Source organism: Babylonia areolata, chromosome 10 (assembly GCF_041734735.1).
Source record: "Babylonia areolata isolate BAREFJ2019XMU chromosome 10, ASM4173473v1, whole genome shotgun sequence".
NCBI lineage: Eukaryota > Metazoa > Mollusca > Gastropoda > Neogastropoda > Buccinidae > Babylonia > Babylonia areolata.
In genome coordinates, this window is record NC_134885.1 from 24486501 (window position 1) to 24501754 (window position 15254).

The 15254-nt window shown below is 39.2% G+C and overlaps 1 protein-coding gene across 1 annotated transcript in view; it reads right to left on the minus strand.

The window, feature by feature from the left end:
- LOC143286903 (uncharacterized) overlaps positions 1-15254 on the minus strand; it is a 28235-nt gene that overhangs the window by 9176 nt on the left and 3805 nt on the right. The window contains exons 2-6 of the mRNA XM_076594835.1: positions 13496-13718; positions 8716-8865; positions 7523-7758; positions 2340-2440; positions 1111-1161 (exon numbers count right to left, since the gene is read on the minus strand). Of these exons, the coding sequence (XP_076450950.1) occupies positions 1111-1161; positions 2340-2440; positions 7523-7758; positions 8716-8865; positions 13496-13718 (761 nt within the window). The remainder of the gene's footprint in view (positions 1-1110; positions 1162-2339; positions 2441-7522; positions 7759-8715; positions 8866-13495; positions 13719-15254) is intronic.

Genomic DNA, 15254 nt, shown 5'->3' on the forward strand with positions numbered 1-15254 from the left:
AAGGACTTTCATACTAGGAGGCAATATTGCACTGCCCTGGGGACTAGTTGGCCTTTGGGGTCCATCCCAACTCAAACTGCTCAAAAGCTCTCTTGGCTGAGAGCGTGGGGATGCAGCTTGGCCAAGACACTCTCCTTAATGATTAAATTCTAGCCCAGATTGTCAGGACAGCAGTTGCCTCCTCTGCTGTTCTGATGGCCACAGTCGGATATGCCTGACTGTGATAAAACAATAGTTTATTTCTAGTGCGCCTTTCATGAAAATTAAACACCCCTAAAGGCACATCACATGAGTAAAGAATAACAAAAAGGAAATTTTTTATCTAAAATTATGTTTAAGTAACATACTTACCGTGACCCACTAGTGCAGACTCCGGCAGGGGTCTGACATTCCTGTCCTGTGCAAACTACTATCTGCCTATGCGGAGAAAATGAAAGTAGCTACGGCCGATAACCTCCCGGAAGTAGGTAACCTCCCCTTTGCCCCCCCTTTTTCCGGCAGCCATCATGACTCCTGTTCCTGTGCTCTTCATACGGCTAAGTTTTTAAAAAAGAAAAATTTTAGTGCATGAAAAATCATAATCACAGCTGAGATTTCTGTAATGACTCTCCAGTGAGTACAACCTCAAAGTTGGGCAAGTCGTCCTCAGTCATATTTGTATTTGTATTTCTTTTTATCACAACAGATTTCTCTCTGTGAAATTCGGGCTGCTCTCCCCAGGGAGAGCATGTCGCTACACTACAGCGCCACCCATTTTTTTGTATTTTTTCCTGCGTGCAGTTTTATTTGTTTTTCCTATCGCAGTGGATTTTTCTACAGAAGTTTGCCAGGAACAACCCTTTTGTTGCCGTGGGTTCTTTTACGTGCGCTAAGTGCATGCTGCACACGGGACCTCAGTTTATCGTCTCATCCGAATGACTAGCATCCAGACCACCACTCAAGGCCTACTGGAGGGAGAGAAAATATCGGCGGCTGAGACATGATTTGAACCAGCACGCTCAGATTCTCTCGCTTCCTAGGCGGACGTGTTACCTCTAGGCCATCACTCCACTATATGCATGCATGCATACCTCGCATGTTCACAAACACACCTCCGTGTACCAGACTCACCTGACAAGTGGTCCTCCTGCACCGAGGAAGTTTGTCCTCCATGATCCTTTCCTGAAACATCAACGATGACCATGTCACTTTTGTCTTTGATTTCCACTTCCCCTATAACCCACGCACAACAATCATGCCATCTCATCAATACCGCCACACACACAAGTCATATCGCCAAGTGTCCACATGCATGTACAAGTATCCATAGCAATCAGTCAATAATTACACTACCTGGTACAAATCCTTTGATATCTTTTTGTCGGGATATTTCACTCATAACATTGGAAACTTGAAAAAATGCTGTCACCCCACTTTGGTTTCTTTATTCAACATGGACAGTGAGTTGAAATTAGCTTCCAAATTCTGAACACCAATACAGTGACAGATGAATGTTATTTTCATAGTTAGTGCTGTTTAACAGGCAGTCTATCAACACATGCACACATGTGACGTCACTTGCTGCAATTGGCTGTAGGCTGTCTATCAGCACATGTGAAGTCACTTGCTGTGATTGGCTGTACAGTTGACCAATCAGATCACTGAAACAGCTTGTGGCGAGAGGAGAGTGTGAATGGGGTGGTGATTAATGGCTGGACTCTACACAAAGCTCAGGTATTTTAAGGAATGAGTGCATCTGCAAAATGAAAATTTAAATAGTTAATCTCACATACAAGATGCACTCGAAGGGGTCAGAGACAAACATTTTTTTTGTTTTTAGGGAAAACGCTTATACCTACAATAACAACCATATATAGCATTAACCACATCTCCACATATCTGTATACATCTATATCTATATAAATATAGACATCTACAAATCTTTATACACATAAATCTATACCTATATGTACACATACATATTCGCAATGCCACCACAGTCAACACCTGACATCAATAGTACCACCAATAAATACATCAACAATTGTACCATCACAATAAAAACAACAACAACAACAACAAAACCAACACGTAACCTTAATTCACACCCCTCCTCTCCACCATCTGATTACATCTGGTGACAACAAGCCCACCATTACAACCGATCATCTCAACACAGAGCGTCCTAAAGCCCTCTTGGCCGAGAGAATGGGGATGTAACACTCTCCACTATAATCAAATTCTAGCCCAGATAGTCGGGACAGCAGTTGCCTCCTCTGCTGTTCTGAAGGGCATAATAGTCAGACGTGACGGACTATCGTACACACATGATTTTGGCCTGTCCGTCGACGAAGCCTCACCTTGATCTCTTCCCCGTTGTATTTCTGCCGACAGGTGACACAGGTGGCTGTGGAGAACGTCCCATGGGCCTCCACCATCTTGTCTGCTGGAATGCCGGCGACTACACACACACACACACACACAGACATGAGTACACACATATGCACATTCACACACATACATATGTATGCACATTCACACACACATGTACACACACATACACACACCCATGCACACAAACACACACACACACACACATGCAAGCATACACATACAAACACATACAGATCAACGAACTTGCTGTTGCCTTCATTTTATCCCACCTAGAATATTGTAATTCTCTCTTAGCTGGCCTTCCAAATGATAAACTCTACAAGCTCGAGAAAATACAGAATAGTGCAGTTCGACTTGTCCTTAAAAAGTCGAGGAGAGAGAGCGCTACTGCTCTCCTGTGGACACTTCATTGGTTGCCTGTTCAAGCCAGAATTGAACATAAAGTTGCCTGTCTATGCTTTCAGTGCCTGAATTGTGATACCACACCCTCATATCTTTCTGAGCTTGTTAACCCGTACTTGTTAAACAGAACATTGAGATCTCTTGATTCCTCCCAGCTAATTGTTCCCTGATACTTCCTTAACTCCTGTGAATAGAGGTCATTTTCCGTCTTCGGCCCAACAACTTGGAATTCTCTGCCTATTGCTCTCAGACAAACAACTCATCTATCTACTTTTAAAGCAAATCTTAAAACTTATCTCTTTAAAAAATACTTATCATAACTCAAATAGTGCTGTTGTCCCAGGCCCATGGCAATGCAAGTGTGTGTGTGATGGTAGAGTAGAGAGAATGGGCGTGGGTAGATGGATGGTGGTGGTGTGGCTCGAAAGGGAGAATGACCCAATTTTTACCCTTTTACCTTTTCTATCCAAAATTTTATTTTACAATTTTTACAAAATCTGTGGCATGCAAATTACAATTATGTTCCTTTTTTACATGTATGTATTTCAAGTAAAAATTGCTGTCATCTCAGCTGTTTAATCATGTGTGTGTCTGTGCGTGTGTGTTAGTGTGAGTGTTGGAGTGTAACAGTTGTAGTATTGATAGCATGTTACATTGTGAGTTTTATGCATTGTGTTTTTGTAATATTAATGATTCTGTTTTATGTTTCTACTACTTTTTATATGCTTTCTTGTTTCACTTTAGGTACTGGATTGTAAAGCACTTAGAGCTTGCTTATGCTTGCATCATTGCGCTATATAAAAATAAAATATTATTAAAAATTATTTTTAATATTATTATCAACCATTATGTGCGTTAATAAAAACAAAGTCACACACACACACACAGTTGACATCACATATGTCAAGATAAATCAAATAAAAGTACTACAACTGCACACATACACATAAAAAAATTTTTTTTGAAATGTTAAAGATTTCATAGCCAGTTACGGCCATGGAGAATTGTCATCCACTGTGCCTAGGGCTCAGCAATGAGAAGGCAGGGCCCACTCCTCTCCTGCCTCCATTTTAACCTCCTCCAACAGAAGTCAGCTACCCATTCACACCTGGGTGGAGTGAGGAAAATCAGAATAAAGCGCCTTCCCCAAGGACACAACACATAACACCACGCCCAAGCGGAGGCCTCGAACACCCGCTCACTGCTGAACACCGGATCAAAAAAAGCAGTGCCTTACTGATTCACACACACACACACATGCACTATAAAATTACAAATAAATAAAAAAAACTCAAGAAAAACCACCATGTGATGTTAGGCAAGCACCGCCTTCTGTCGCTCAGTGGCCAACCCAGCAAACACAGGCCTTTTTTGACTCACTTGTGTAACAAAGTGAGTCTATGTTTTAACCCAGTGTTCGGTTGTCTGTGTGTGTGTGTGTGTGTGTGTGTGTCCGTGGTAAACTTTAATATTGACATTTTCTCTGCAAATACTTTGTCAGTTGACACCAAATTAGGCATAAAAATAGGAAAAATTCAGTTCTTTCCAGTCATCTTGTTTAAAACAATATTGCACCTCTGGGATGGGCACAAAAAATAAAATATGAAGCCTAATTATATGCAAACTGCATTTACTGTTATATTTATATTTTTTGTATTCTCTAAACTTGGCACTTTGATCTGATATTCTGACCCAACAAGAAGAGCAGTCATTATTATCATTTTTTGTTTAAACAGGAACTTCTTTTGCTAAGCATGGAAGTTTTATTTATTTTGCAAAAGTTTTGGTGCAGATAGTAAAAAAGGGAAATTATTCTGTAATTAATGCTAGGAGACTTAATTCCCTTTAAACTGATCTTTCTCATCTTCAACATTACATTTTGAAATTACACAATACATAAAAAGCTTGGATTTTTTTTTTCCAGTGTATCACAAGTGAGTCTTGAAAGCCTTGCCTCTCTTGTTTTTTTTGTTTTTTTTTATTCTTCTTTTTTTCATTACATTTTTGTTCTTTGTTGCTTTTTTTTAAAGAGTATTTTTCTGAAATAATTATCATCTCATCTTTCGTCGTTGTCTTCTACAACATCAACATCACTTTTCTTTCTTTCTTTTCTCTCTTTCTCTCTCTCTCTTTTTATTTTAATTTTTAAATTTTTTAATAAAATTTTGGCCTCAGATGCACAGAACACCCTTTTTCTTCTTTGTTTGTCTTTCTATGTGTCTGGTGGTTCAAAATGCAGCAGCAAGCACAGCATTTTAAAGAGCAAAGCACAGCTTTTACACTCCACAAGTCATTCATTTATAATTCAGTAGTGTCTTAAAAATGTGATATAATCTCACAGAACATTCTTTCACCGACAATTTTCTGTGAGACAAACACTCCCCAGCGCCAAATCTTTTAGACTCAACACTTTCAGTCTCACAACTTGGTTCAAGTCCAAGCAACACAATGGACTTGTTCACTTCAAACTGGGTCATGGAGGCGAAGGTTAGTCATGGTTTTATTGCGCAGGAAACTGGCTGCAGCTGTCAAGCTCTGTCATGATAATTAAAAACTCGATACAGAATTGAAGAATATAATGCATATATTAACTTTAACCATGCCATTTTCTCTGCCAGATGGCTGCCTTACATATTATTGATCACAAATGATTAGTAACCTGTTCATGATTAATGAAACTTAACCACCCATATTTATTTATTTCTTACTGATATTCGTAAGAAACGATTGTGGTGTTCATTTGCCGTGAACGTGCTCTAAGATACTTGACAGTTTGTATTCCTTGACAGCTTGTGTAAGATCTTAAGAAATGAATGATAATACTCCATGATGATAGTCAACCTATGTATAATCCAGCCGCATGGCTGTTTCTGTCTATCAGTCTATTTATGTTGTTTTTTCTGGGGTTTTTTCTTTATAAATGTCCATTAAGATGTTGTTGTTGTTGTAAAATGTCAACCTATCAAAATGGAATTTAAAAAATGTTAAAAAAAAGAAAAGAAAAAAAGCTTTGTCATGATGTGATTAACTGTCCTTTTAACATGACCCCTTAATGTCGACTACAGTCGCCTATGGCCGTGAACTGTCTGGTCGACTGAAGTTGCTTATAGCCGGCTGCGAATGAGTTAAAATGATGATTGAAATGTATGCAGTAATCAAGGAAGGATGTACGCATTCTTTATTCATCATTATTTCACTTGTGTCTAAAAATATTATGTTTTCTTACTTGATTTGCCTTTTACATGATGATTGACCTGTGCATGTTGATCAGGGAAGGGTTGCAAGCTACTCATACATTTGTTTTTCATTTTGGTTTGTTATTTTGTTGACGAGCATTTGAATGAGCCAATCAAAAAATTTCAGTCTCAGCTGCATGAAGCAGACAGTAGATAGATTCTTTTGAAATGAACTGGTTCACTTCTCTCCAAGCACACAGACTTAGTTCTCTCTTTGCACACAAAATACAGAATACTATGTTATCTCAAGAGAAATTCTTGTGTAGGTGACACAAACAGTGCATGAGAACCACAGTCAGTCAATATGAATAGATAAAAGACATAAATTGATAAAATGCTTAAATGCTATGCTGATGTGAACCTCATACACAATCATCACAATCTCACATACAGTAATCACAATCATTCACATGCAATCATCACAGTCTCACAGTCACTCGATATGAACACATCAAAGATACAGAGTGCTTAAAACGCTATGCTGAAGTGAACCTCACAATACAATCATCACAATCATACACACGCAATCATCACAGTCTCACAGTCACTCGATATGAACACATCAAAGATACAGAGTGCTTAAAACGCTATGCTGAAGGGAACCTCACAATACAATCATCACAATCATACACACGCAATCATCACAGTCTCACAGTCACTCGATATGAACACATCAAAGATACAGAGTGCTTAAAACGCTATGCTGAAGTGAACCTCACAAATAATCATCACAATCATACACACACAATCATCACAGTCTCACAGTCACTCGATATGAACACATCAAAGATACAGAGTGCTTAAAACGCTATGCTGAAGTGAACCTCACAAATAATCATCACAATCATACACACGCAATCATCACAGTCTCACAGTCACTCGATATGAACACATCAAAGATACAGAGTGCTTAAAACGCTATGCTGAAGTGAACCTCACAAATAATCATCACAATCATACACACACAATCATCACAGTCTCACAGTCATTCAACACGAAAACTTAAGAGACATAAAACTCTTTAAATCATAAATACAAACCTCACATACAATAATCACAATCATGCACATGCGATTATCACAGTCTCACAGTCATTCAACACGAGAACATAAAAGACATAAAATGCTTGAATACCAAGTTACACACAACCCTCACACACAATAATAACAAGCAAGCACATGCACTCACATACATCACATGCTACTGTGGAGGACTACTCTCCAATACACATGTACTCTTTGAATGTGAGGGCCTTACAGCCCTGTTTAACTAGATTTTCAGAAAAATCATATAAAAAAAAGTTGTCAGTGAATTTGTACTGCTGTTAAAAATTTCATAGTTAACATTGCTATATAATCAAATTCATAGTTAACATTGCTCTTGGTTCTCGCTCCTTTGTAAATATGATTTTTTTCCCCACCATCCCGTCTAAAATCACATTATGTGGATAGACGTTAAACTGAAGAACACACACACAGCACACACGCTCAAGCGCAATGCACCAAACTCACTTCTCTCCAAGCCGTCGATGTTCTGGGTGTAGATGCGCAGCAGCAGTCCTCTGTCGTGCAACAGCTTGGCGAAGTAGTGCAGGTAGTTGGGGCGGTACTTGCCCTTGGGGTACAGCTCCTTGGCCAGGGTGAAGAAGGGCCGGGGGTTGTGGTGGAAGTAGTCGATGTCGAAGATGGCCTCCGCGTACGGGATGCTGTACTGCTGCAGGTTGTCGTAGAGCCCCGTGCCGGGCGACCTGTCAGACACGCATAACACAATCATGCAATTACACGCATGTGAGCACACACGTAACACGCACATTTTCAACCTCACACCAAATACATACACACACACACACAAAAATACACATATACACACACACAACACATACACACACACATGCACACACACACAACAAACACACAAGCACACATCTGTATACAAAATACACACATACAGACACATACACATATAAACACACACAAACAAACACACATACACACACAAAGAGAGAAAGACTATCACTCTGTCTACAATTCTTCAACTCAGTAAACCAATCACCAGTCAATAAAAAGTGACACAGATAATTTACTTCAAATAACTATGGCCAATCCAGTCTTCACAAACAACTATCCAGACAGCTGCTAGTGAAATCTCGCTTGTTTTTCAAGGGCACTTATTTCCCATGTACCAGGGAAAACATTCATTCATGTATCAAGGGCATTTATTTCCCATGTACCAGGGAAAACATTCATTCATGTATCACAGAACTTCAGTATTAGAAAATGAAACTCATTAAAAAAATATATATATCCTGAATACTACTACTACTATAAACAGGTGTTTTGAAAAAACCTCCACACATCCTCCATATGCGCCAAAATAGAAACAGGAAGTGAGGAAGTCAGTGATGAACACGATACAAACATTATCATCCAGACAGATTATTCATGCATCATTCAGATAAGTCAGTCTGATGTTTTAGTGGTGTGTCTTTTTTTCTTTTTTTTTTATAAAGCAAATGATGCACCTCTTTCATTCACACACACACACACACACACACACACACATGAACACACACACATAAACACACACACATGAACAGACACACACACACACACACAAACACTCACACAAACCCTAACATCACTGGAAAGTGAAAACATGTCAAACTGAATCACAGACAAACCAACACTCATCCATGTCTACACACCTGAAGTCCGGGATGCCACTGGGAGTGCTGATGCCGGCACCAACGACAACGACGACGTTTCTGACCAGCTCCTCTCTCAGCAGGGTGGCTACGTCCTCCACGCTCTTGATGCTCACCGGCCGACGACCGGACGAAAAGGGCCGGCGGCCACTGGACAGATCAGTATTACAATACAATACAACACATCTTTATTAATCCAACTGGAAATTACATGTGCATTCAAAGGCTTGTCACTGACACCAATCAGTCGCTCAGCCCAAAGTCAAGTCTAACATTTATATGAACATAGCAAAATATCAATTTAAAAATGAAAAGATTTAATCAAAATATGAAAGTGATAAAAACTTAACAGCTTGCTTTAAAACACAGTGAGAGAAATTATAACATGTATTTTAAAGAAAGCTAAGAAGCGCTATTTCCAGTAAAAGAAATTATAACACACATCTTAACTCACTCAGTACGGCCAGTCCTCTCTTCTCCTCTATACATAACCCTCGGATGTCCTGTGAGTGTCTGAATGACCCAACCTTTAGCTTCCGTTGTCAGAACTGTGGTATTCTTTGTCAACATTCACCTCTTCAGTATAAGAGCCTTCCGCTTGCAATATTTTGATGATGGTAACTGGGGTGAAACGCTGTTAACGTCGTCTCTTTCACCGTTCGTATGGAGAGAGTTAAAGAAAAACTAAGAAGCACTATTTCCGAATAAGAGAAACTATGAAGGAATTTTCATTTTGTAATTATAAATTCTTCAATGGCATTTTGTGTAATAAAGATATCACATTACTGGATGCCATAAAAGAGATATGTTTTAATTCTGTCACAATCATGAAGAAAAATTGATTTTCAGAATAACAAACTGTACCCCAAGTTATCAGACATTCTTATAAAAACAAAACAAACTAAAAAAAAAGTACAGAAGGTATGCATGAAACATAATATTTCAACAAATATGTGAACAAAAACTTTTATAAACTCGGGAGACAACTATCTGCAAATACATTTTAAAACAACCACTGTTTTTAACTTATAAACACATGTTTCCACTCATAACTGACACATTCACAATCACCTCCCCCCCCTCCCCCCATTCTCCCCAGACAACTTCAACTTATCACCCTGCCATCATCCACCCCAACATGCTGTCCGCCCTCTCCCACACATGTGCATCTTGCATTCCAACTCGATAAACCTGCAGTTGCCCGCGCCACCACTCACACACTCCCCCCCCCCCTCCCAACCCCCCCCCTTGCCCCCCCCAACCTCCACCTCTTACACATTCCAACAACAGCAGCAACAGAGAAATCGCACAGATGGATATATCTTAAAAGTGTGTGTGCTACCTATCAAGGTTGAGTGTCCGAATGGCTGTTGGACTAAAGGAACAGCTGTAATGTGTTGTTCTTGCACAGGGGGCTCTAAACCTACCACTCCTGTTCACCTGTTTGCTGTTAACCCCTAGGCTGCCTATATGACGAGATAACTCGTCATGGCAAGCATGTACGCTTCGCTGCCACAATGACGAGATAACCCGTCATCGAAATATTCTGCCTTTTCCTTGTTTTGCGTTCAGTTCGTTGACAAAAATGCTGGTAGCTTTAGCTTGGGGAATCTTTCTGGATTCTATTCATAGCTAGAAACCCCATCTACATCATGAGGCAGTCCTTTATTTGAACGTTTTGGTTGGGTACTGTCCCAGTGTTTGCCTGGCTCCTCTCCTCGCTCGCTCAACAAAATGTCGGACTGATGCCATGCGATCGTAGCGAACTAAATCAACCAAGATTGCTTTCTTTAGCTGATGCTCAGAAAGAATTGAAGCGTAAATTTGAAGACAGTGATGAACATTTATAGGACGATTTGATAGAAAATAAAGGGAGCAATCAAGAGAGTGGCCAAGATACGACTATCAGTGAGTGATGCTGGCTGTGCAAACCTTAGCAGACGACAGAAAGTGACTGAATTATTAGAAGGACACAGTGTGAGCGATTTTCTTGGCACTCAGCCAACGTGGTCTGATGAGAACTGGATAAAGTGACCGGTGTGAGAGGGGTGAACAGGAGGGGGTGGAGACTGAGGGGGTGTGGCCTCTCATCCATATTATCACTTGGAGAAGTCACAATGCATTGTGTATCTATCTCTTTTTATTTATTTATTTTTTTATTGTGATTGTTCTAGCATGATTTTGTGTGTGCAGATATCCATTTGTCCAGAAAATATATTTTAGTGCAAATTACCTGACTAATGTTTGTAATGAACAAGTTGAAAATGTGACAAAAAACAAAACACTGATTTCAAAACAACAGCAGGTCACTAAAAATATATAAAATGGGAAAACATCAAGTGTTTTGTGTTCTGTATTCATTTAGCTTTCAGAAAATATATACTTTTATGGGTCTTTCTCCAATAACAAAGAGCACAGAATTTTTTGAAAATTTATACCCGTTTTTTGTGAAAAAACCCTGACAAATAGATTTCACTTAAATCTTATTTTCCTGGCAGCGAAAGGGTTAAAATCTGAGTAAAGAGGGTGCAATGTAAGACTGAGTCACTGTTTAAAAAAAAAAAAAAATGTTTTTTTTCCTTTTTTTTTTTTTTTTTGTAATGCACATACAAGAGGAAAAAAAAGAAGGAAAATATACAGATAAAAGATAAGTCACAGGATCATTCATCCAGCAAGAACAATTTAAATCTTCAGCACACGTACAAAAGTAACCAGTAACAATGTTGGCAGTACGACATAGTCACCTATACAAGGTTGAATCGAGCATGGGTACACTACTTCCTTTGATTTGTATTTGTATTTGTACTTCTTTTTATCACAACAGATTTTTCTGTGTGAAATTCGGGCTGCTCTCCCCAGGGAGAGCACGTCACTATACTACAGCGCCACCCACTTTTTTGTATTTTTTCCTGCGTGCAGTTTTATTTGTTTTTCCTATCAAAGTGGATTTTTCTAAAGAATTTTGCCAGGAACAACCCTTTTGTTGCCGTGGGTTCTTTTACGTGTGCTAAGTGCATGCTGCACACGGGACCTCAGTTTATCGTCTCATCCGAATGACTAGCGTCCAGACCACCACTCAAGGTCTAGTGGAGGGGGAGAAAATATCGGCGGCAGAGCCGTGATTCGAACCAGCATGCTCAGATTCTCTCTCGCTTCCTGGGCGGACGTGTTACCTCTAGGCCATCACTCCACTTAATATCAGTAATTAAATAAAATAAAAAAAATCAGGAGTCATCTTTAATCAACAATACAGTCATCTTCCATCAACAAACAATATGTTGATCTGACCACTGGAAACAAATATGCAAAAAAAAAAAAACATTCAGTGAATGAGTCTTCTTTCTGGTGACTGAGGTGAACAGTCTGAAATGAGAGAGAATGAGCATCTTAAAAATACACTGGATGGTCTCTTGAAATTCCATTAGAGACTGAAGTGGACAGACAACTCGTAAGACAGACCAGCAATTAATGTTTTGATTTGACTGGATGATTTATTCTTGTAGACTGTGGACAGACAACTCATAAGACAGACCAGCAATTAATGTTCTGATTTGACTGGATAATTTATTCTTGTAGACTGTGGACAGACAACCCATAAGACAGACCAGCAATTAATGTTTTGATTTGACTGGATGATTTATTCTTGCAGACTGCGGACAGACAACTCATAAGACAGACCAGCAATTAATGTTCTGATTTGACTGGATGATTTATTCTTGTAGACTGTGGACAGACAACTCATAAGACAGACCAGCAATTAATGTTTTGATTTGACTGGATGATTTATTCTTGTACACTGTGGACAGACAACTCATAAGACAGACCAGCAATTAATGTTTTGATTTGACTGGATAATTTATTCTTGTAGACTGTGGACAGACAACCCATAAGACAGACCAGCAATTAATGTTCTGATTTGACTGGATGATTTATTCTTGTAGACTGTGGACAGACAACTCATAAGACAGACCAGCAATTAATGTTCTGATTTGACTGGATGATTTATTCTTGTAGACTGTGGACAGACAACTCATAAGACAGACCAGCAATTAATGTTTTGATTTGACTGGATGATTTATTCTTGTAGACTGAATAGTGAACTTGAAATTATCAGCAGTCTGAAAATGAACACCTGAACTGAATGTTTAAAAATTCAAGGGGTAAAATCAGTGCTGTTCAAGCAAACTAGGCGTTCCTTTCTTCAGAGACGATGTGGAGAGGCCCCTATGAAAGTTGTATGCCTGTTTTCAAGAAGAGTAAGATTACCTTACCATTACACACCTTCTTGAGGGATGGATAATTGCAAATGTACTCCCCCCTCCCCCCTTTTTTTTTCATCCCCTGCTTTTACTTTGATTGCTCTTTGCTACTGTTCATGTATTTGGCACCTTGTTTTTTTTAGGATTACTTTTTTTTTTTTTTAATGGCTAGTCTGCTTTTTCTGGCATACTGCCACCTCAGTTTTGGTAATGCATCCATATCTTAATATGTAATGTTGCTTTGTATACATGCATATTCAGTTATGTGAATAAAAAAAAAAAAGTTTTTTTTTTTTTTTAAATGGCTAATCTGCTTATTTTGGCATACTGCCACCTCAGTTTTGGTAATGCATCCATATCTTAATATGTAATGTTGCTTTGTATACATGTATATTCAGTTACGTGAATTAAAAAAACTAAATGAATACATAAATGAATAAATAAACACATAAATAACAAACAAATGAACAATGAAAGAGAGAAAGAAAGAAAGAAAGCTGTCTCCACCAAGAAGCACCAACCTGCCGGAGCGGAAGGAGGAGGAGGCAGAGGAGTCCTGCAGACTCAGCTTGCCCACGCCGCCCACCAGCGAGCGGTCCGTCTGGTGACCCAGCAGTGACCTGCCCGTCGGGGGCTTGCCCTCCACGCCTGACACATGGCGCCCCCTGCCCATGGCCTGAGTGCTGTGGTGCCGCCCGCCCCCCACCTTGCTCTGTGGCTGACTGCCTGCCCGCGGAATGCGTCCTGGGCAGAAGGGAAACCTCACTGTGTACAGCTTTGTGTCACTCACTCACTGTGTGCAAACACAAAAACAACGATAATGATAATAATGAGTTTGTTTATACAGCGCCTTATCAACTGATTTTGCCCTGGGTGCTTTACAATTACAACAGTTCCAATTTGAAAAAAAAAAAAAAACGAAAACAAAAAGAAAAAAAAGAAGAAGAAATAATTATCCTCCAAAACATGCAGGTTGGTCCAACAAAAGAAGCAAACATGACGAATCATGACAAGACACTGCATGAAAAGTACATACTTTACGCCATGTTTACAGTAAACACCCTAAAAAAAACTAACATCCATAACCAACTGCGTACATCACAAAACCCCAATAATGATGCAAAACCCAACAACAACAGCCAAAAATCAGTCCCACTCTTCCTCTCTCCCCTGCACACGACACGGCAACAATACATCCACACAACACAGCAACAACACACACTGAAAACAGAAACAAGCACACACCCACACTGTCACAGGCATCGGGAGATCAATTAAAGGCAGTTTGAAACAGATAAGTCCTGAAGTTGGTTTTGAAGGTGGAAATGGACAATGATGCCACTGACGGTTACTTATTTTACACTCTATCCACAAAACTGTTCCATTTCTAGGTGCTTTACAAAACATATATCACACATAACACATTACATTAATGTTACATAGATCTACTCACGATATAATAGCAATGTAATGCTGCAATCATTGACAAATAATAATGATAATGTGCATTTTTTGCACTTAAACTCTCATAGCTCAGAGCACTTACAGCTAACCAAAGAAACATGCACATTATAATGTGTGTACACACACACACACACACACACACACACACACACACACACACACACTACAAACAAGAACATCAAAGATAGTACATTACTACAGCACACACACAAAAATAATATAAATCAGGTTGAACACACACACACACACACACACACACACACACACACACACACACACACACAGTTGTTGTTTTTTTTCTCTCTGCTTGTTCAGATATATATGTTATTATTGTCATAGTTCCATTACTTTTTAAAGGATTGATCTACCTGAATGTCACACACACACACACACACACACACACACACACACACACACACACACTGATTCTATTGTAATGAAATAAAGAGAACAAAAAGAAGAAAGAAAAGCAACAACTGAACAGTACCTTTGTGTGAAGTGGGAACAATATATATAATATATTCTCAAAATTATGTTTTCAAATTTTTGTACCTTATGTTGAAGAACGAGCAAATTTTAAACTGTACACTGAAGTGAAGATCTTGTTTCAGATATTTATATTTAGCTTTGCCAGAGTTAGGTATAAGCTGAAAACCATGGATGACACCCACACTGAAGAGTGTATTCTAACACTGCCACTGTGCCATGCCATTTGGTTACTGGAGTTATACACATTCAACAAAGACCAATCTACTTCTCTCTCTCTCTCTCAAATCTGATGTAAATGATTTGATTTGCCCATTATGCCAGAAAGAG